Below are 22,119 nucleotides of genomic sequence, written 5' to 3'. Positions count from 1 at the left end.
GGGGTCTGGCATCCACCCCTCTGAATGCAGCTCAGGAGCGATTTTCAGCAACTTTGGAGTGCTGGGGAGGAGGCCCGTCCCTCTCCCTCTTCATTGAGAAAAAAAAGCTGGGGGAGGGGGGGTCGAGTGTTCATACTTTGTGCGTGCAGGCAGACAATGTCACGGTTATGTGATCAAGCTGAAAAACATAACAGGGGGCGCCAGCAAAGGGAGTGGCATGGGGCGTGAGAAACCTTAGCGCCGGGTCTGCCTCAGGGCCTGACCCCTTAGTTCCTGGCAAGGCCCCTAAACTTCCCATCCAGCTCAAGGCCCCTGCAAGACTTCTCATCAAGGAGAAAGGGAGGGAGGGAGAACCGGGTAGTGGCATGGGCAAAAGTTACAAAGGTGGTGGTGGCTGAGGGGCAGCAGGACAACCAGGAGAGCACATGGGCTGACCTCACCTGTCTGCTGGCCATGGATGGCTCCCTGCTGGGCACTGTGCCTCTTCCTTCTGCTGGGCATTTGGACCCTGGTGGGGTAATCCGGATCTACTCCTCCTTGCCACCCAGTATAGAGTCAGTGCAGGGGCTAGCCCAGAAAAGCAGCAGGCTGTGAAAGGACATGCTGCTCCAGGTGCTGGAGCTCAGAGCATAAGCAATGACAGGAGTAGCTTGCCCTGACTCCTGCTGCTGCTCTTCCAGTGATCTTCCCTGCCCCTGGAGATGGGCAAGGAGCAAAAGGAGGAGGTCTGCAGGCACTGCGCATCGAAAAGGGAGGTAACTCAGAAATGGTTAGTTTAGGCTCAGGTGAGCTATCTTTACTCAAAAGTAACCCCTGTTCTCCTTTAACATGTATCTCCATTTTCCCAGCAAAGGTTCAGGGCTGAGTTTACCTGGGAGTAAAATCTTGACAGATTGCTCAGGGCCACATCTGGTTCTTATGTGCTCTCCACCCTTCTCCAAAATCCTTCCCCTTCTGCATCACCAGCCTGCCCGGGTTTCTACTGTGGTTCATATTGGTACCCACCCAAGCCCACATCTGGGATGGCCATCTGACCTCCCCACCCCCCTGCAAGCTGGTGATATTCCAGAATGCAGCTTTGTCAGGCTGAATGTTAAGAGCAAACTGAAAACATAAGGGAGTTTTTTGGAACAAGTTTTGTACATATTAACACATGCAATCAAGTGAAGCTGGGTTTCAAGGACAAATGGATTATCTACAAAGTAGCATTTTTGTTCAAGTCACAAATGTGCAAGTGCTTTGTGGAGGCGCCACAACCAACTCCTCAGGCTATAACTGCTGCCAGTGCAGCTGAGCTCTGCTGCTCTGGGCTTGCATCACACTTCATTTTCTCTAAGCAAAAGCACCCCTGTTGAGTCTCTCAGCCCTCTGCCTGATCCACTGTGAGAGAGGTTTTCTGCTCAGAGTTGGACACGGACAGTGGAGGCGTTGCACAATGGGAGCAGCAGGAGCCCTGTGGAGGATAGAAAAGGGAACCCACATGCCTGCCTCCCCTCCCCTCCACCCACCTGAGTCTGGAAGTTCACCAAGAACTTCTGTTACCACAGCTCGCCTGCACCCCGATTTTAGAAGGCCAACTTTAAAAATCCTGGCCACAACCCTGCTAATTTTTTGTCATGTCTGTACATGTGCAGACTTAGTTTTAAATACTTTAGATTTTTCTGCAAACCTGGGATTTTCCCCAGGATTTGCAAAAAAACTAGCTATTGAGGTCCCTGTTGGGTGCAGTTTTTGACTGGATGTGTACCACACAGAGCTAGGAAGATTTAAAACAAGAAGTCAATCCAGAGCTAAATCTAACTAACAAACCATGATAGTGGGCAGTATTCCTCTAGAAAGCATATTCAGCTAGTCCATTCCAATTTTAACTTCTCTCAATTTCACAGGAACATTTTTTCTCCAAATAGTTCCTTTGGTAGTGGTGGAAAATGCTGTCAAGTCACAGCCAACTTATGGTGACTTCATAGGACAGGGGTCCCAAGTTGGTGCCCATCAGCACCATGGCACCCATTGAGACCTTTTTTGGTGCCCACCAAGTGTTTTTGGAAAGTAGGTGGGCTTTTACTCACCAAGGCATTGTTCAATAGAGATTTGCTTGGCTGTGCAGATTTCCAAAGACATTGCTTTGGCAAGCAGCTACTGCCACAGCATGAAGATCTTCAGTTACGTAATGGAAGATAAGCTGTAGCAGCTATTTTCTGGCTGGCTTTGCTTCCCAGAGCAGCTATTTTGTTGTAGCCATCTCGTGCCTATGTCCATCACCTGCATCAGAATTCCAAAGGCACCCACAGGCTCAAAAGGTTGGGAAACTGTGTCAAAAGATTTTTAAGGCAAGTTATGTTTGCCATTACCTGCCTCTACGTTGCTACCCTGGAAGTCTCCTATCGAATACTAACCAGTGTCAGTCCTGCTTAGCTTCTGAGACCAGGCTAGCAGTTCCTGCATATATTCAAAATCACATACACATTATTATCTTTCTTTCCAACCACTCTTCCAGGCCAGGGGTTTAGAGAAACAGTTTTCTGCTCAGTATTCAGTATCATGAGGCAGTTGTACTCCAATGACAGAATTCTCACAGTCAGGACTGTGAGCATGATGTTACTACCCTGCCTTGGAACAGTGGTTTTACATTATCACCTTCACCACAACATTTTAAAAGACTCTTACTTTTTTTTTGGTAAGTGTACAATAGCATGCCTGCTTTGCAGGTTTCACTACTTATTTATACTGAGATTCTTTCAATGTAGCACAGGATAGGTAACAATTTCCTAGGATTCTGTCATATGAGTCAGCTCTTTCTGATTGTTCTTTATTAATTTCAGAGGTTTGATTAAGCATTTTGTTTCATCTAGTTCTAACACATATTTGTTTTTCATGAAATATTTCTTAGTACAAGCTTCAGTGTTGTAGAAATTAAAATGACAATTTAAATTTAGAACAGTTAAAGTTCTAAAGCATCCCCTCTGTTTACCAATGATTACACAATCCTGCCCACATTATTAGGCATTTTGCCTTATGCTATGGTGGCCCTTATTTCACTTTTCATACTAAATGAACTAGGCACTAATGAGATTGTGCATGAAGATTTATACTATGACCAATAATTAATTTGAGCACTGCCCTGCCCTGTGGTGAGTAGTATAACAGCACACAAAACCAACCAAAATGGAAACAGGAACACAAGCCAAGACAGCCAAAGAACACACTTTAAAGGCGAAAATGCCAAGATATTGAATGCATTTTAATCACATGCTTCCTCCTGTGAGTTTAAGGCACTATACATAGTTGTCTCCTTCATTTTATTTTCATGACCATCTGAGAGAAGACAATCAATGAGTTTCATAATTGGGGGAGGGTCTGTATCCAGGTTTTCTATCATCTTATATTCTAATAGTGAAGTTGGCCAATCTTTGGATATTTGCACCCAGTGACTAGAGCTGTGAATGGGCAAGACAGATCTTTCTACAAACCTGGTAAAGGCTCAAAGTTTGAAGAAAAAGGTAAAATATCTTTTTTAAAAACCCCTGGGGGCTTTAAAAATCTGAAAATGATAAAAGGAGTGCCTGTAGCTTTAAGAAACATATTTCCCTCAGTAGCTGTTGATAGGCAACTTCAATATTCCAGACTAAGTTCTGTCAGAACACGGCAGGTGGAGAAGGCAGGACCCTTTCCAGGCCTGTTTTGGCCTTTGAGGAACTCATTAAGGCCGGGCCTGACTAGGCTTGCCAGTTCCAGATTCGGAAATTCTCTGAGATTTTTTGGTTGAGTCAGAGGAGGGCAGAGTTTGGGGAGGGGAGAGGCCTCAGCCAGATATAATGCCACATAATTCACCTTCCAAACCAGCCATTTTCTTCAGGGGGACAGATCTCTGTCTGGAGTTCACTTGTAATTTTGGGAGAATGGTTGAGAAGAATGACCACTGGATACTTGCCGAGAAGGGTCATGCTCCTCTGATGAAAGGACAACATCTTCATGGGTGTTTCTCACTATCCATCAAGATGTCTTCCACCTCAGAGGGAGAATGAGGCAGGTTAAAGAGAAGAGGTAGGGGCAGAGAAAGGGGAAATAGTGTGGGGAGGGGGATAGAGAGGAAAGTGAGGCACTCTCCCTCATGAGTCCTTGATGGTTCCCTACCATGCAATTGGACCTAACTCAGTGGTGGGCATTAAAAAAATGGGCCACAAGTTCTCCTAAGTAGAGGCTTTCGGGGAGGGTGAGAGGGACAGCTTAAGACAGAGGGACAGATAAAGGTAGTTTGGCTGTTGGGTGAGGAGATATGGTTGCCAACTCCAGGTTTGGAAATTCCTAGATATTAGGGGTGTGAGGTCTGAAGAGGGCAGGAATCTCCCAAGACTTCACCCCTAAATTTCCAGCTGGCAACCCAAAGGGAAACTAATCTCTGCAGTTTGGAAAACCATTGTGATTCCAAGAGACCTCTAGGTTGATAACCCTAGAAGGAGAGAAGGAAGCAGAAAAAAGGGAGACACTACAGGGGCTTTCAGGAAAGACAAAGGAGAAATAGTTGGGGAGGAGAAAATGAGATGCCTCCCATGAGTCCTTGTCAGTTCCTGTTTATATACTAACAACCAAGTCTGCTAAATCTGAGGATACTTAAATCCAGTGTTTGAAGCTGTGACCAAACAAGACAGAGACTTTGTGGTGGAGTATGAGAACGGCGTTCTATGATTTGGGAAAGGAGAGGCCTCAAGCTGGATATAACTCCGAAACAGTTATACCAGTTTTGCACTAGAGCTTTAATCCTAGTTTAGCTTTGTCCTCAAACTGACAAAGAGAAACCAACTCCATGATTCTATTATTTTAGTGTAGAATGTCAGCCTGGGGACAGAGCTAAACCAGGATTAAAGCTCTAAACCAGTGGAAAAGATCTGTGTTGTTTTGAGTTCAGTTGCAATTCTGGGAGATTTCCACATCCCACCTGGATGCTGACAATAATGCCAGTTTGGGAGAGCCAGTTTGGTGTAGTGGTTAAGTGTGCGGACTCTTATCTGGGAGAACCGGGTTTGATTCCCCACTCCTCCACTTGCACCTGCTAGAATGGCCTTGGGTCAGCCATAGCTCTGGCAGAGGTTGTCCTTGAAAGGGCAGCTGCTGTGAGAGCCCTCTCCAGCCCCACCCACCTCACAGGGTGTCTGTTGTGGGGGAGGAAGGTAAAGGAGATTGTGAGCCGCTCTGAGACTCTTCGGAGTGGAGGGCGGGATATAAATCCAATATCTTCTTCTTCTTCTTCTTCTTCTATGCCTGGAAGCAACCTCTGTGTGATGTGATACTACCCTACTTGTATAACTCAGAAGTTGCTTACTGTTCAACAGCAGCTTTCTGTTCGACTGCAGCTTACTGTTCAACAACAGTCAACATATTAAAAAGTAGGGTCTGGGAGACCTAGGTTCAAATCCCAGTCTTGCTGTGGAAGCTCACTGGGTGATTATGGACCACATACTTTCACATACTTTCAGCCTAACCAATCTCACAGGGTTGTTATGCAGATACAAAGGGGCATAGTAGAAAATTGTAAGCTGCTTTGGTCCACTCTGTGAAAAAAGTGAGGTAAAAATGAAGTAAATAATAAATAAAGCTGAAGATGAGAGACAGATAAAAGGTAGGCTGGTGAATGGCTGAGGACAAAATGAAGCAAGGGAATGGAGGTTGCCAGGGAGAGGGAGAGAGAAAATAGTGTGGACAGGGAGATACAGGGGAAAGTCCTTGAGAGTTCCCTACCATGCAAATGGCCTAGCTCAGTGGCTGGCACCACAAAAAGGAGCTATAGTTTTCCTAAGTACAGGCTGTCAGGGGTGAAGAGGAAAAACTTAAGACACAGGGCCAGATAAAAACAGGTTTCCTACCTGTAACTGATGATCTTCGAGTGGTCATCTGTGCAGTCACACTGATGGGATATAGGCGCCCGCGCCGATCTCGATCGGTATTCTTGAAAGCTGCGGATTTCCGCGCCCCGGGCCCAGTGCGCACGCACAGAAGCCCCACCGCGCATGCTCACAGGGACCAGAGCGGACATCCCGCCAGTTCCTTCTGACCGCTGCATAAGCCCTAGAGATGGACCGGCAGTGGAGGGGAAGGAGGGCGGGTAGTGTGACTGCACAGATGACCACTCGAAGATCATCAGTTACAGGTAGGAAACCTGTTTATCTTCTTCGTGGTCTCTGTGCATCACACTGATGGGAGACTAGCAAGCCAGCTTCCTACCTGGAGGAGGGTGCAACGGTCCATCAGCGAGAAACTTCTTGAAGCACCGCACGGCCCACTGATGAACGTCTACGCCAATTCAGGTCCAATGCATAATGTCTTACAAATGTATGCGAGGAGGACCATGTGGCAGCGTCGCAAATGTCTCTCAGGGGAATTCCCCTCATGAAGGCCGCCGACGTTGCTAGGGCTCTAGTAGAATGAGCTCTAACTTGTCTCGGTAGGGGTCTCTTGTTCAATAGGTAGCACAACTTTATGGTCTCAGTTATCCACTTAGAGATTCTCTGTGACGAAACTCTAACACCTTGTGACGTTGTGGAATACGAGACGAAAAGTCTAGGGTCTTTACGTCCCGGTCTTACTCTGTGTAGGTAGAACGAGAGTGCCCTTTTCACGTCCAATGTATGGAGCCTTCGCTCCGAGTCTGTATTTGGGTTTGGAAAGTAAGTGGGTAGACATATTTCCGCATTCAGGTGGAAAGAGGATGTTATCTTCGGGAGAAAGGTTACATCGGGGCGTAGTCTCACTCCCTCAGTGCTGAACCGCAAATATGGCTCGTCACAGCGCAATGCTGCCAACTCACCCACCCTGCGAGCTGAAGTAACGGCCACTAGGAAGGCTGTTTTCCAAGATAGCAATTGCAGGGAACAAGTAGCCATAGGCTTGAAGGGTTTCCCCGTCAGCGCCTGTAGTACCGCCGGGAGGTCCCATGCGGGGACTGGGTCTCTTACCGCAGGGTTTAACCTCGACAACCCCTTGAGGAACCGTTTGGTATCAGGGTGCGAGAACACCGAATGGCCTTCCAGTTGGTTATGATTAGCCGATATGGCTGCTAGGTACACTCTCACAGACGACACAGCTAGTCCTTTATCTAGAAGCGAGAGTAAAAAGTCCAGTATAAGTGGAAGGCCTGCCTTCCTTGGATCTCTGGCAGTTTTGGTTACATACTGGACAAATTTTTCCCATTTGTATTCATAGGATTTTCTAGTGGACGATTTCCTACTATTTAGCATGACTTGCAGAGCTCTATCCGACAACCTCGTCACCCCAGCTTCCACGCTGTGAGTTTCAAGTGAGGCACATCGTGGTGCACCACCTGCCCCTCGTGAGACAGTAGAAGGTCCGAGTTCATCGGAAACTGATGGAACGTTCCGTGAGACAGCTGCAGTACAGGGGAGAACCATTGTTGCCTGGGCCACCACGGTGTGATGAGAATCCCCTTGGGGCGCTCGTGGTATATCTTGTGGACTACCCGCGTGATTAGCGGAATCGGCGGGAAGAGGTATACCTGTAGATGAGTCCATGAGATCAGTAGTCCATCTCCCATCGACAGAGGGTCTGCTCCGCCCCTGCAGCAAAAACTGTTGCATTTCGAGGTGCTGCGCGTGGCAAAGACATCCACGTCCGGTGTGCCCCATTTCTGGAACACCGGTCGAAGAAACTCCCAGTTGAGTTCCCATTCGTGGAGTGAGGCTCCTCCCCGACTGAGGTAGTCCGCACAAGAATTCAGATCGCCTGGCAGATGCGAGGCTACTAGAGTTGTGTTTGATCCTCTGCAAATTTCCCAGATTCTTAGTCCTAGAAGGCATAACTTCCTCGAGACTGTGCCGCCCTGTCTGTTCACATAGGATAGGGCTGTTGTGTTGTCTGTTAAAATTGCTACCGTCCGTTCCCCAATCAGGTGTTTGAATGAGAGAACGGCATGATGTATGGCCAGCAACTCTAGGAAATTGATTTGGTAGCGCAGAAGATCCGGTGGCCATCTGCCCCACACACACATGTTGTTCGCGTGTGCTCCCCAGCCCCATAAGGATGCATCTGTCATTATGGTCAAGGTAGGAGTCTGTCTGTGGAATGGGGCCCCTCGGAGGAGGTTCTTTTTCTCCCGCCACCAGGACAGGGTCTGGAGCACCGACGTTGGGACGGTCAGCTGGCGCGAGGGAAGGTCCGTTTGATGATTGAATACTTGTAGGAACCACAACTGCAGAATTCTCATGTGGAACCTGGTGAATTCCAGCACTGCTGTTGTCGCTGCCATCAAGCCCAGGAGGCGTTGGGCCTGGAACACCGTAACTGTAGGGTTTGACAGGAACGTGTGTGTCAGTGCTATGATGTCTTCCGCCCTTTTTATCGGAAGGAATGCTTTGCAGGCTTGTGAGTCCAATATGGCTCCTATGAATTGCACCCTCTGAGAGGGTTGCAGAGCCGATTTCTTTAAGTTGACCTGCAGGCCTAGTGCTCGTAGAAGGGCTAGGGTGATCTCTATATGCTGGAGTAGCAGAGGTTTGGAGCGCGCCACTAGCAGCCAGTCGTCTATATAGGGAAAAATAACGATTCCTTGTAGACGCAGATGAGCTGCCACCACCACCATAGTCTTTGTAAAAACTCTCGGTGCCATGGAGAGGCCAAAGGGTAAGGCCTTGTATTGGTAATGGTTGTCTCCAATAGAGAACCTGAGGAACTTCCTGTCTTCTTGACGAATAGTTACATGGAAGTAGGCATCCTGCAGGTCCAGGGTTGCCATCCAATCTCCCCGGTTCAGTAGGGGCAATATGTTTTGCAGGGAGATCATTCTGAACTTTTGTTTTGGTATGAAATGATTCAGGTCTCAGAGATCCATAATGGGTCGAAGGCCGCCATCTTTCTTGGGTATGGTGAAATATCGGGAGTAGAAGCCTTGCCCAGTCTGGCTGATTGGCACTTGCTCGATTGCGTCTTTTTTGAGGAGGGATTGGACCTCTGCCTGCAGAGTGAGGGATGCCCTGATGTGAACGACAGTGGGGACTGTCGGGTTTTCTCTGAATTCTATTTGATAACCCGTCCGGATTATCGACAGGACCCATTTGTCCGTAGTGATTGTGGACCAAGCCTGGAAATATGGGAAGAGTCTGGTATGGCCCGGGTACGAAGGGGAGGGGAGAAAACAGGGGGAAGGGCAGTCAAAGACCCTGTTTAGATGATCTGTTCCCCTTCTGTCTGGTTGGTTGTGAGGAAGTCGGTGAGTATTTCGACTTGGGATTGTAGGGAGGTTTGGAGTAGGTTGTGGAACCTTTAGGTCTCCATTGCTGTTCGGTAGGCTGTTTGGGGAACGGTTTCTTGTTCCACGGCTTGTTCCAGGTACGTTTTCCTTGGGTTCTAGATGAGATGGGGACTCCCAGATTGCGAGATGTTCTGATGCTTTTATCCATCTCTTGCAGCACAGAATCTGTGTTGGAGCTGAACAACCCACTTACATCAAAGGGGAGATCTTCGACATAGGATTGAGTATCTGGCTGCAATGCTGTCGACCTTAGCCAAGAGTGACGCCTTAAGGTAATTGCCGAGGTGAGTGTCTTTGCGGAAATGTCCCCTGCATGCTTGGCAGTATTGATCTGCTATTTGGCAAGCGCTAAACCTTCCCTTTGGATCTTTTTTAGTGCCTGTTTGGCTTGTTCTGACAGGTCTGGTAGAGTCGATAACTGATCCCATAGGGCGTACTGATAACGGCCCATACATGCACCGTAATTTGCCACCTTCACTCCTATCGAGCCAGCCGTGTAAAATCTCCTGCCTAAATTGTCCAACTTCTTCCCCTCTTTGTCAGGTGGAGAAGCGTGTGTCTTTCTAGCCTTTGAAGACGAGGCTACAACTACCGAGTTTGGTCTTGGGTGATTAAACAGGAATTCGGCTGTGGATTCCTGGACCCGATACATGTGGTCCAGCCTTCGGGAGCTTATCGGTGTTGAAGCCGGTTTGTCCCAGGAAGATTTTGTGGTATGGAGCATGACTGTCGTGAGAGGTAAAGCGACTGCTGTCGATGTGTCTAGTTGTATGATGTCGAACACGTTGTCGGTAACTACCGGCTTTGGTTGGACTGTCGGGAGCGACAGGGTTTGTGCCATACGTTTTATTAGATCCCCATAGGATTTTAGGTCCTCGGAAGGGGATATGGGTAGTTCTTCGCCCACCTTATTCGATGGCGCTGGCTCATCCGGGGAGGAGATGTTCTGTTCTTCCCGGATAGAGCCCTCCTCCGATCCGTGTGAGCCTTCACCTGAGTCTGAGCGTCCCGAGGAATGTTTAGGGGTCTCTGGAGCTCTTGGTGACTCCGGTGTCCTCCGACGCTCCGGGCTCCAGGAACGTGGGGGGGTCTTTTGTCTCCTTGGAGGTGTTGTATCCTGTGGCTTCGATACCGACGCTGATGGCTTGTGTCGGGGTCGATACGAGGTCCGGGACCTAACCGAGGCTTCGGACTGCTGGTCCCAATCCAAGTGTTTAGCCGGAAACCACGGAAACATGGAAGGCATAGGGCAAGACCCATACAAGTATTGCCACTGTCTCTGGTCCCAGGACATTGGTGGCGGTGGTCTCCGAAGCGGGGAGCGAACTCTGTTGAGGGATCTCTCTTCCGACTCTTGGGATCGATGACGCCGCCGAATGCTATGGTGATCTCTACGAGGGCTGTTCGAATGGTCACGCCCGAGGCTCTCGCGACCGGGAGTGGTGGATCGATCCCTTTCCGGGCTTCGGACCCGATGGTGATCTGGGCTGACCGAGGGGTCGCGAGGCGGAGTTCGGGATCGGACAGTGTCTTCCACAGTATGAATTTCCAGTGGACTGCCCTCCGTCCCCGATCTTTGCGTCAGATCTAGATCGCGATCAGAGTCTGAAGAAATGGCGATCTGCGTCGACATCGATGCCAGTACCGGGGGGCTTAACCGGCGGCGTGGTGAAGCGAAGAGCTTCAGAGGTGGTACTCTCGTCGCCGATTCCGGTGGTGATGTCGGGAGCGAAGTTGCGGACGATCGATGTTTGTCCGACTTCTTCTTCGCTTCCGGTTGAAGCCCCTTCTCCTCCCTTGGCCGTTTTGCAGGAGTGGAGGAGGTGGACTTAGATGCCGAGCCCGTTTTAGTGGGGCGATCGGCGTCGGAGGGGGTTTTGTCAATACCGCCCGACTCCGGTGTCGACGGCTTATGTGTTGCCGCCATTTTCTCAGGAGATAGCGCTTTCTCCATCAGCGCCGCTGCTAAACGACCCGCGCGATTTTTCTTCGTCTGGCGGGAAAATTTAGCACAGTGTACACACGCGTCAGGGATGTGCGTCTCTCCTAAGCAAAAAAGGCAAAGAGCGTGCCCGTCTGGAGGGGCGATTTTGCTGCCGCAATTCTTGCACCTTTTGAAAAAGCCCCACCGCTTTTCCATGCGGTTGGGGGGGGGGAGGGGGGGTTGGCAGGAAAAAGGAAGGATGAGGTAAAAAGTCCGAAAAAGAATTTTTCACCGCTTCCCCGCTCCTGAGTCTTTAAAAAGATTGTTGTTTTAGTATAAGGTCTATTAAGTTCGAGTAGCGAATGCAACTTCCAAGAAAAAAAGGGGTTTTACCGACCGTAACGCGAGATCGACTGATCCAAGCGGCGGTCAGAAGAGAACTGGCGGGATGTCCGCTCCGGTCCCTGTGAGCATGCGCGGTGGGGCTTCTGCGCGTGCGCACTGGGCCCGGAAATCCGCAGCTTTCAAGAATACCGATCGAGATCGGCGCGGGCGCCTATATCCCATCAATGTGATGCACAGAGACCACGAAGAAGATAGGTAGGTTGCCTGTTGGGTGGGAAGGAGATAGGATTAACAACTCCATGTTAGGAAATACCTGGATATTTGGGAGATGAAGACTGAGGAGGGTGGGGTGTGAAGAGGGGATGGACCTGAAAGGTATTATACCTAGGCTTGCCAGTCCCCAAATCCCAGAGGGGATTCCCTGGTTTTGCAAGCTCCTGCCTACTGCCAGCCAGCTGGCCAGCGGGGGGAAGCCCGACCCTAACACCCATAATGTGCCTTTCCATCTCGGAAGGCTTAGAAGAAGTTTGGAAACTTGTAAAGTGTGTGTGCCTTTAAATGTCGGAATGAGTAAGGCTGAATGGGGGTGGGGCAAGCCAGCAGAGCAACATGGCTGTTCCCAATGAGTCTGTGAGAAAGGAAATGAGCCCATTTTGTTTTATATTCCTTTCAGAAGTCATTTGCATAGTAAAGAGTAAACTAGAACCTTTTGTTTCCTGAGTTAGTCTGAACAAGTTGGTGGAAATACAGCAGATAGTTACACTGAGAAACTCCCATGAGTAAACGGCCTCAGTGAAATGACAAAAGTGTATGCTTACAAACTGCATTTATTTTGGCTGCTTTGTGTGTGTGAGTGTGTTCACTTTCATTTAGTGGAAATGCAGTCAGCTGCTGGGGGAAAAGAAAGAAGACTGCATTCAGGGGAAATGCACTGCTGTATTTTTATCTATTTTAGGGAATGGGAAAGCCTTAGTTGGACTTGGCAACCCTAATTATACTATAGACCCCACCCTCCAAAGCAGCCATTTCCTCCAGATGGGGGCTGATCATCTAGACCAGGGGTGTCAAACTCATTTGTTATGAGGGCTGAATCTGACATAAATGAGACCTTGTCAGGCTGGGCCATATGTGTACCTATTTAAGATTAGGTAGCAGAAATATAAACTTTATAAACAACATAGACAAACACAATTAAAGATTTTTTTAAAAAAAACTTTAAACATCCTTAAAACAGCAGTTGGTTTCAAAGGTGCTTTCTTGGTATTTCTCCAATAGGATTAAAGGAAGTGGGCAAAGGAAACTCTGGCTCTTTCCTTCCTTCTCCAGGGGACCAGGAGGGGGAGGAGTCTCAGCCAATAGAAGGGAGGCTTGGCTCAGTAACTCTGCTGTGCAATTGAGAGAGCCTGGCAAAGCAAGCTATTTCTCCCCCCTTCCTCCCCAAGGAAGCAGCCTCAGCTAATGGAGAAAACATAGGTTTTGCTTGGTAGCTCCTGTGGCATTGAGCAAGCCTTGCAAAGCAAACTGCTATGCGGAAGGAAGCAAGAGAGAGAGAGAAGGAAGCAGATGACAACCAGTTGCTTGGGGGCCTAATAGGAGCCCTCCGAGGGCCTGATTCGGTCCGCAGGCTATATGTTTGACACCTCTGATCTAGACTTACAGCTGATCTCCAGATGACAGAGATAAGTTCCCCTGGAGAAAATGGTTCATTTAGAGGGTGGACTCCATGGCATTATACCCTGATGAGGTTGCTTTCCTCACCAAACCTTGCCTCCCAAGGTTCCACATCCCCAAATTCCCAAGAATTTCCCAACTTTGAGCTGGCAACCCTAAAAGGAAGCAGGAAAAGGGAAGAGTCTATGGAGTTTTCAGGAAAGGGAAATAGGAAATAGTGAGGGAGGAGGAAATGAGATGCATCCCACAAGTCCTTGTGGGTTCCCACCTGTGGTAGTATAACAGGGGGAGGGGTGGGGGAAAAGTAAGATATGGGGTAGGAAAATTTGTTTTCTTTTTTTAAGTTTTTATAAGTTGTAGATATAGTTGTAGCACCTTAACTTAATTTTAATTTATAATAGCTGTTTTATCTGTTTTAACTAACCTATGTAACCTAATTGTATCTTAATCTGTTTTGTCTTGATTGTATTGTATTCAGATCATGGTTGTCCCATGGCTGTGAGCCGCCCTGAGCCTGCCTTTGGCGGGGGAGGGCGGGATACAAGAATAAACTAACTTACTTACTAGTTTTGCTACCATATGTTACTAATAAAATTGTTTACTTAACCACCTGTGGTAGTATAATCACTACATCTCACTGGCTCTATACTACTACATCCCTGTCAGTGTTGTAGGACTTCCACTGATAAATCCAGTGTTGTACTTAGTGGACAAAATAAATGGGGTTTTTTGCTGCAAATGCACAGCAAATTAAAAGTGAACATATGCAAACGAAGCTCCTATCTAAAGTATGATTTGAGGTTTTATGTATACAAGGCATCACTGAAAAGACTGATGTGGTTGCTTGAAATTATTTGAATTAAAGGCAATTTTTCACTGTAGAATGCCTCTTTTATAACTTCGTTGCTTCACAAAAAAATGATCAATCTTAAAAAGAGCCAAGGGCAAATAGTAGTTACTGACCAGATCACTGTTCTCCAAGAAACACAAGAAAAATGTTTGTTAGGTCCATGCTTACAAATGCATGACTATGAGTACTGAGTCAATTGCACAGATCAGGAAATTACTGGGCAGAAACTTGGAGAACAAGGTCACCCACGTAGGTCAGTTGATGACACACCAAAAGTCCCTGAACCCCAGAATCATGTCATAATACAAGTGCATGAACTATGGTGCCATACAACAACCAGTAAGACTTTTCATCATATCTCTCTCTTGACAAAGATAAGTTGTCCTTCATAAGAGAGTTAGTACTTCAATTTTTTGATATTAAAATGAAATGTGGTGCCCACTAGTACCTCCACTGGCACCAAGTTTTTCAGAAAGGCAGGGCTTTGTAAGGCACAGCTTGTTGGCTGCTCTCATTCAAATGAAAGTGTTTTCCATGGGTACAATAGCAGCAGTTGGATCAAGAAGACTAGCGAGCATCCAGCGAGCATTTCTTCATCAGGCTTTCCTTCTTTTTATTACCCACTATCTTTTCCCCTTCCTTCCAATGGGTTTCTCTTCATTTCTTTTTTATTCCCTCTTCTCTCTCTCTTTTTGCAAAGTGAGGAGGCAGGTACATACTTGGTTTTGCCACCTGTGGCAGGGAGGTTCCTAAATATTGTTTCATCTCTTCTTTTCCTGGCTAAGCAAAATAAAATAATTATTCAGACTAAGCCCAAATGAAAAACACTGAATTTGAAAAATTAAAGAAGGAGCAAATGCAGCTTCACTGACATATCATGATAGCAAGCACATGTGGCTTTGACTTAAATCCTATTTTGGATCAAATCATTTCTACTGGAGGATTCTACAGCTTTTAGTTTTATACAAAAATGACACCTCTTTCATCCCTGGGCAATGAAGGCCATAGCTCTTTACATACCAGTGCCACAAACAAAACAAGAAAACCATACAATCACAGTATATGAAAGATCTAATACAGAATTATTTCAATAATAATATCTTAAAACAACTATAATTTCAACAGTATGTTACTTACCTGAAGGACAGGCACTTTTTGCGGTGTGTTCTGTGGTGACGGATGAAGCTGCGCCCAAGGCTGATGATGAGGATGTGGTGGTGGTGAAGACTGATGATGAATGCCTGGATGAGGCTGCATGGGAGGACATGTTGGCATTTGCTGCTGAAAAGATGACTGACTGGGATGCTGCTGACCAGATATCAGTCGTTCTTGTATTGCTTGTGGATCAGAAAGGCCAACTCCTGGACAGCCATTTGGTCTCATGTGACCACTCATTTCCCGTGGTGCTGAAGACATACCCATGAATGGCCGATTCTGTTGTATATTCCGAGGGCCCATACTCCTCTGTCCAATTCCCATGGCACCAGGTGGCTGGTGAGATGGCTGAGGATGGGGCATATTTGGATAGCTGCCAACTTCCATTGGTATTCCAGCACTACCTGGCCTAACCTGTGGAGGAGGGGTACTTGCTGGATTACTCATTGCTTTCATAGGTGACATGGGAGGTGGAGAAGCATAGGTTCCCTGAGGCTGTGAAGGGTGCATAGCTTGTGTGTTCATTTGGTTAAGTGAGCCACTAGGATGAAGGGGCTGCTGGTGCATTAGTCCTTGACCACTGTTAGAAGGAAACCCTACAGCATTTGGGTACCTCGGTACAGACTGATTCATTGGAGTGTTATTTGTAAGGCCTAAATTCTGATTTATCCCTGTATTGTTTACTAATCCCTGATTTAGGTTACTGTAAGGATAACGAGAATACTGCCCTGAGTTGTTTATAGTAGGTGAAGGTACTGTCTGGCCCCGAGAACTAAAATTAAGTGTTTGTGGCCTAACAGCACCCTGCTGAGGAGGATTAGGGGAGAATCTGGGATTGTGGGCTACTGATTCTCCATGGAGAGCAGTGGGGGGATGGTGGTGAAATTGCTGCACTGAATGACGTAAAGAAGGACCCATGCTTGGATTCTGTTGGGGCACATGAGACATATGGGCAGGTCCTGAGGTGGCAATAAAAGGATTTCCCTGATTAAGACTTTCCTGGCTTTGAGAAAACTGGTTCATCCTCTGCTGTTGTGACTGACCATGCTGTTGCATTGAGAAGTCACCACGAGCCATGTAATTTCCCATCTGCTGCATGTGCTGAGAATGTCCTTGTCCAGGGGGTCCTGATGGCGTTGGTGGTGGCTGCTGAGCAGGTGGAGGTTGCTGCTGCTGCTGGTATGGTGCTCTTATCTGATCTGGCACTTGAACTGCCCGTGGTCCCCACATGGAACTACCATCGACAAAGGGTTGTCCATGCCTTTCATTCTGCATACCAGGATATACTCCCATTTGACTACCAGTTCCCCCACTATGAGGAACTGAAGGATTATGATACTGTGAGTGAGGAGATGCTATACCATTCCCAGGTGCATTACTCATCATTCTATTGGGCTGATCCATCAGGTGCAATTTCTGCTGTTCATACTGATTATAGTGATCAAAGTGGGACAACTTTGCTTGATTTTGACTAGTTGGAGGATGGTGAAGGGGAGACTGTAAAGTGGCAAATCCCTGATCAATGGGAATTTGTTGCCCCAAAGGATTTACTGTGTTTTCAGGGTATCCACATTCCCCCAGGCCTTCCAGGCCTTCACTGAAAATATTCCCATCTTCTCCAAACAGACTCATCATTCCTGGATCTGCCATCTTTGTTGCAGCATGCAGCGTTTCAAAACTATAACCAGAATACTAGTCTGTGCTTCACCTCACTGAGGTGTTTGTCTTCAAAGCCTTTAATCCTCAACTAATCGCCTTCATGTCATTCCATATTTCCTTAATTCTTCTGGACCACAGAGTGTCAGGCAAATTCTTGTTACCAGTCCTAAAAAAGAAATTTTTAAAAATTAGGTTGAAAATACAATGCAAGATGTATTAAAATACCATTTTTGTCAGGTCAAAGATCAGCTTGTTTCAACCCTTGAGCTTTCTAAATGTTGCATTTTAAGAAATATGCATAATGAAGTTTTATTAGAAGAATCTAGAAAGCTAGGAAACAGTAACCTTAAATTAATCTATTCACGATACTTCCTTGTGTTCCATTCTTGGATGGAACAGAACAAAAGAACACAACAGGCAGCTGAAGCAGCTGCCACAGCAGGCAGGCAAATGTATGAATATAGCCAAGCAGCCCATCTGCTGAACTAAAACCCTGAAAATGCTCTAGTTACCAACAGTGTGTCCTTAACCTTATTCTCTTGAGCAGAGTAATCAGATGAGAGAACAAGACAGCAGCCACTAAGGCTGCATTGAGTTACGTCAGTTATATACCTAGTTTTTAAGGTTCTAATATTCAAAAATCCTGTTGCACATTTTACTAACATGAATTTACATAAGTAAGACAAGCCTAACAGACATGCAAAAAAGTTGCAAACTGGATATTGACTTTTGTAATGGAACACAAACTAACCAACCAGATAAATCTCAAATTATTGATTTTGAGGGAAATTTTAAGTTAGGTATGGAGAAAAAAGTGGGCATATCTTCGAACTCAGCCTTTCTCCCCCACGTGTAGCAAAAAAAAAGGGAACATGCACACTCTGACCCATCTCTGCCAGAGAGGAGGGATGGGAGAATGCAAAGGCAGTACAAGGGCTTTCTGGGTATTACTACACACAATCTTCTCCACATAGTCAGTTAGCATGTCAAGAAGGCAATACGCTCTAAGCCAGGGGTGTCAAATTAAATTTGTTATGAGGGATGGATCTAACATAAATGAGACTTTGTCGGGCTGGACCGTGTTGGGCTGGGCCAATGTGTACCTATTTAAGATTAGGTAGCACAGATGTAAACTTTATAAAGGAAACATGATTAAAACATTAGCATTTGTTGCTCTTAAACAGAGGTGTCAAACATATGGCCCAGGGGCCAAATCAAGCCCTCAGAGGGCTCCTATCAGCCCCCGAACAACTGGCTGTCATCTGCTTCCTTCTCCCTATATATTGCTTCCTTCTGCATAACAGCTTGTTTTGCAAGGCTTGCTCAATTGCACAAAAGTTACAGAGCAAAAGCTCTGTTTTCTCCATTGGCTAGGGTTGCTAAGTCCCCCGGAGCCTCCAGCGGGGGAATTTTTTCGCGCACGCAACAAGTGCGCTGTGCAATGTTGTCACCCGGAAGTGATGTCATTGCACTGCCACTGCCAAAGAAAACCATAGAGTTTTCCTGGAAATGCCTAGAGCAGCCGGCACATGGTGGTGCAATGACGTCACTTCCAGGTGACAACATTGCAGCAGCAACATTGGGGGAGGTTCCCCCTGCCGGCCCAATGTGGGCCAGCGGGTTGGGAACCTCCAGGGCCCAGGGGCTTGGCAGCCCTACCATTGGCTGAGGCTCCTTCCTTGGGGAGGAAGGGAGGGAGGGAGAGCTTGTTTTGCCAGGCTCTCTCAAAACCACAGCAGAGCTACTGAACCAAGCCTCTTTTCCTTCTAATGGCTGAGGTCCCCACACCTGTCCCCTGGGGAAGGAAGGAAAGAGCCAAAGCTTCCTTTGCCCAATTCCCTGGATTCCATGGAAGAAATACAAAGAAAGCACCTTTAAGACCAGGGGTGTTGAAGTTATTTGTTATGAGGGACGGATCTGACATACAAGAGGCCTTGTTGGGCCGGGCCATGTCTGGTTGGATCGAGCCATATTGGGCCAGGCCATGTGTGTACCTATTTAAGACTAGGTAGCAGAGATATAAATTTTATAAAGAACACAAACATATTTTTAAACCTTAAAACATGCTTAAAATGTTAGCACTCATTGGTCTTCTTTGTATTTCTCCCATGGGATCCAAGGAAATGGGCAAGGAAGCTCTCTTTCCTTCCTTCACCAGGGACTGTGGGGGGGAGGAGCCTCGGTCAACAGAACGAAGAGAGGCTTGGCTCAGTAGCTCTGCTGTGTGAATGAGAGAGCCTGGCAAAGCAAGCTATTTCTTCCCCCTTCCTCCCCAAAGGAGGAGCCTCAGCCAATGGAGAAAACAGAGGCTTTGCTCTGTAGCTCCTATGCGATTGAGCAAGATACAGGGAAAAGGAAGCAGATGACAGCCAGTTGCTCGGGGACCTGATAGGAGCCCTCCAGGGACCTGATTTAGCCCCCGAACTGCATGTTTAACACCCCTGACTTAAGCACTAGAGGTAATATTAAGCATATCATTCTCTCCATTCAGGTTTGAAGTTTGAGAATGAATACTATCAGCTTTTTGTACCGAGTTGCTTTAAGTGTGAGATATTGTACATAAAGGACTTTGAACACTCAAAAATAACTATTCACAAGAGGGGGGGGGGGGCGTAAATGGCAAGATGAATGGCTTATATCACATTCAAAATAATGCTACACAGCCAATGTTGAGATGAGGCAATGAAACCCTGCACTTTGTAATGTTTGAGTCCTCATGTCTGCACAAAGCACCAAGTAATTTAAAGTTGATACAACTTCGGCTATAACAATGAAGTTTTCTTATACAGGATTTCAGTTTTAATCTGTTTAATGAGGAATGCTCAAATTGTTAGAAATGTATCCAATTCTAATTTCAGTAACTGTATTAAAACATGAAATAAATTTACTCAGAATAAAGACAGTTGTTTATTTCTAAATCAACTCAAACCTCTCTCAGCAAACTCTACTGCTATGTTCATGCTAGCTTTTTATCAAGGCTGTCTATAAATTTGGACAAGGTGACATGTCTTGAAACACGTCCAAGAGCCCCAAGTAGAATGGGCATGAACTGAACCACAAACCATTATTCAGGCACGTGATTCAGTTCCAAAAGCCTCCCATGTTCCCAAATCTCCCATGGGGGGTTCAGAAGGTTCAGGGACAGTTCCTACTTGGCTTCTCCAGGGAGACAGTTCAAACTGCATTCCCTCAAAGCCTGAGCTGATCCTGCAGGGAGAGGTCTATCCACAGAATTGGCTGTTCTACAGGCTCTGCTGTGCTGCCCAGTTGAAACCCAGCAGAGTCTGAGCTGAGCCAGCGGGGAGAGCTCTCCCCAATCTTTCTTTGCTTCCCCAGCCAGCCTGCCAGGGCTGCCTGGAGAAGGGAAGAAAGACTGGGCAGAGATCTCTCCATTTTATCCTATGGGCCTATAGCAGGGGTGGCCAACGGTAGCTCTCCAGATGTTTTTTTGCCTACAACTCTCATCAGCCCCAGCCAGCATGGCCAATGGCTGGGGCTGATGGGAGTTGTAGGCAAAAAACATCTGGAGAGCTACCGCTGGCCACCCCTGGCCTATAGGATTCAGTGGAGAGCTCTTCGGCTGAAGACGGGAGAGGGTGGCATTTAAACGTCATGCCTCCTTCCCCCAGCCATAACAAACCACAAATTGTTCAAGGATTTGTGTCTTTTGTTGGTTCATTGTTCATTCAGTTCATGAAATCAAGCAAACCACAAAACAAAATGAACCACCTTTTTCCCTGGTTCGTGCCCATCCCTAGCCCCAAGTCATTCAAGCTTACAGACACATGTACATGAACCTTTAGAGACACAACATGCATACTATCAACACCTTATATATTTGCCACTGGCAGCCCATTAATACTGGTATACGTGTCATTGCGGGATTTACAGCATAAGATGTGGAAGTATCATAAGCAGATCCAGAACTGCAGCATTTATGAAGCAGAAAATACAAGTTCCTAAATGATATACCTTGAGTATCTAATGACCTGTTCTGAAAATCTGCCTGCATTGAAGAAATTCAAGAACTGTTTAAAACTACGTTCTGGTTTTGGCACAATAAAGACAACATCAAGAAGGAATCAAACTCAGTCTTATAACATTTTTACTTTCCCCTTCAAACAAATAAAACATTGCAAAAAATTAATTCCAATGGTGGAATCAACTGCCGGAAGAGGTGCGGGCCCTGCGGGATTTTAACCAATTCCGTAGGGCCTGCAAAACTGTCCTCTTCCACCTAGCTTTTTAAGACGGAACCCCTGATAACGTCAATAACACTGAGCCATCTTATACACAATTTGATTATATTATAATGTTATATTGTTTTATTGGTTTTACTGTTTAAATTATTAATTATACTATATTATATATTGTTTTATTTAGAGAGCCAGTTTGGTGTAGTGGTTAAGTGTGCGGACTCTTATCTGGGAGAACTGGGTTTGATTCCCCACTCCTCCACTTGCACCTGCTGGCATGGCCTTGGGTCAGCCATAGCTCTGGCAGAGGTTGTCCTTGAAAGGGCAGCTGCTGTGAGAGCCCTCTCCAGCCCCACCCACCTCACAGGGTGTCTGTTGTGAGGGGAGAAGATAAAGGAGATTGTAAGCCGCTCTGAGTCTCTGATTCAGGGAGAAGGGCGGGATATAAATCTGCAATTCTTCTTCTTCTTCTTCTTCTTCTTCTTCTTCTTCTCCTCCTCCTCCTCCTCCTCCTCCTCCTCTATCCTTGTGCATGAAAGGTAACTAATCATTTCTGGAGTCTCAGCAAACCACAGCGCAATATGACTGAACCATGAAAATGTGGTTGAGTCTTGCCCTATAAACCAGAATTACAAATGGGCAAAAAACCTACAGTTTGGAATCTTGGTTTGCAGAGCAAGCTAGTACCATAGTTTTGATGTGATAACTAAGTACAAAAAAGGATCATTTTTCTATAGAGCAGGGGAGAAACATTAAATCCTAAAGATCTCACACAGCATGAAAGTACAGTTTACCATTATATCTGAATCAAACCTGCAAACCAGTACTATTGTTAAAAGCAATTCTCACTGGTTCCACATTTGCTTGCAAGGTCAATTCAAGATGCTGGTTCTTTCCTATAAATCCCTTTACTATTTTCGAAACACATAGCTCATAAAACACCCTTTCCCATATTATTATTTACACCTTGCGTTTCTTTCATTGTTGGATTGAAGGCAGCTTACATAAGGTTGTTGGAAGGTCTCTCTGCCAGGCACTGATCAGACCTACACCTGCTTAG

At 46.5% G+C, this 22,119-nt stretch overlaps 1 protein-coding gene across 9 annotated transcripts in view; it reads right to left on the bottom strand.

Moving 5' to 3' along the window:
- LOC132575191 (chromodomain-helicase-DNA-binding protein 7-like) overlaps nucleotides 1–22,119 on the bottom strand; it is a 313,791-nt gene that overhangs the window by 198,836 nt on the left and 92,836 nt on the right. For all 9 annotated transcript variants that reach the window (XM_060243733.1, XM_060243739.1, XM_060243741.1 and 6 more), the window contains one exon: nucleotides 15,187–17,029. In XM_060243733.1, the coding sequence (XP_060099716.1) occupies nucleotides 15,187–16,854 (1,668 nt within the window). In that variant the 5' untranslated portion in view covers nucleotides 16,855–17,029. The remainder of the gene's footprint in view (nucleotides 1–15,186; nucleotides 17,030–22,119) is intronic.

Source organism: Heteronotia binoei, chromosome 7 (assembly GCF_032191835.1).
Source record: "Heteronotia binoei isolate CCM8104 ecotype False Entrance Well chromosome 7, APGP_CSIRO_Hbin_v1, whole genome shotgun sequence".
Classification (NCBI taxonomy): Eukaryota; Metazoa; Chordata; class Lepidosauria; order Squamata; family Gekkonidae; genus Heteronotia; species Heteronotia binoei.
The sequence above is the reverse complement of the archived record's forward strand: the minus strand, read 5'-3'. Positions and strand labels throughout refer to the sequence as shown.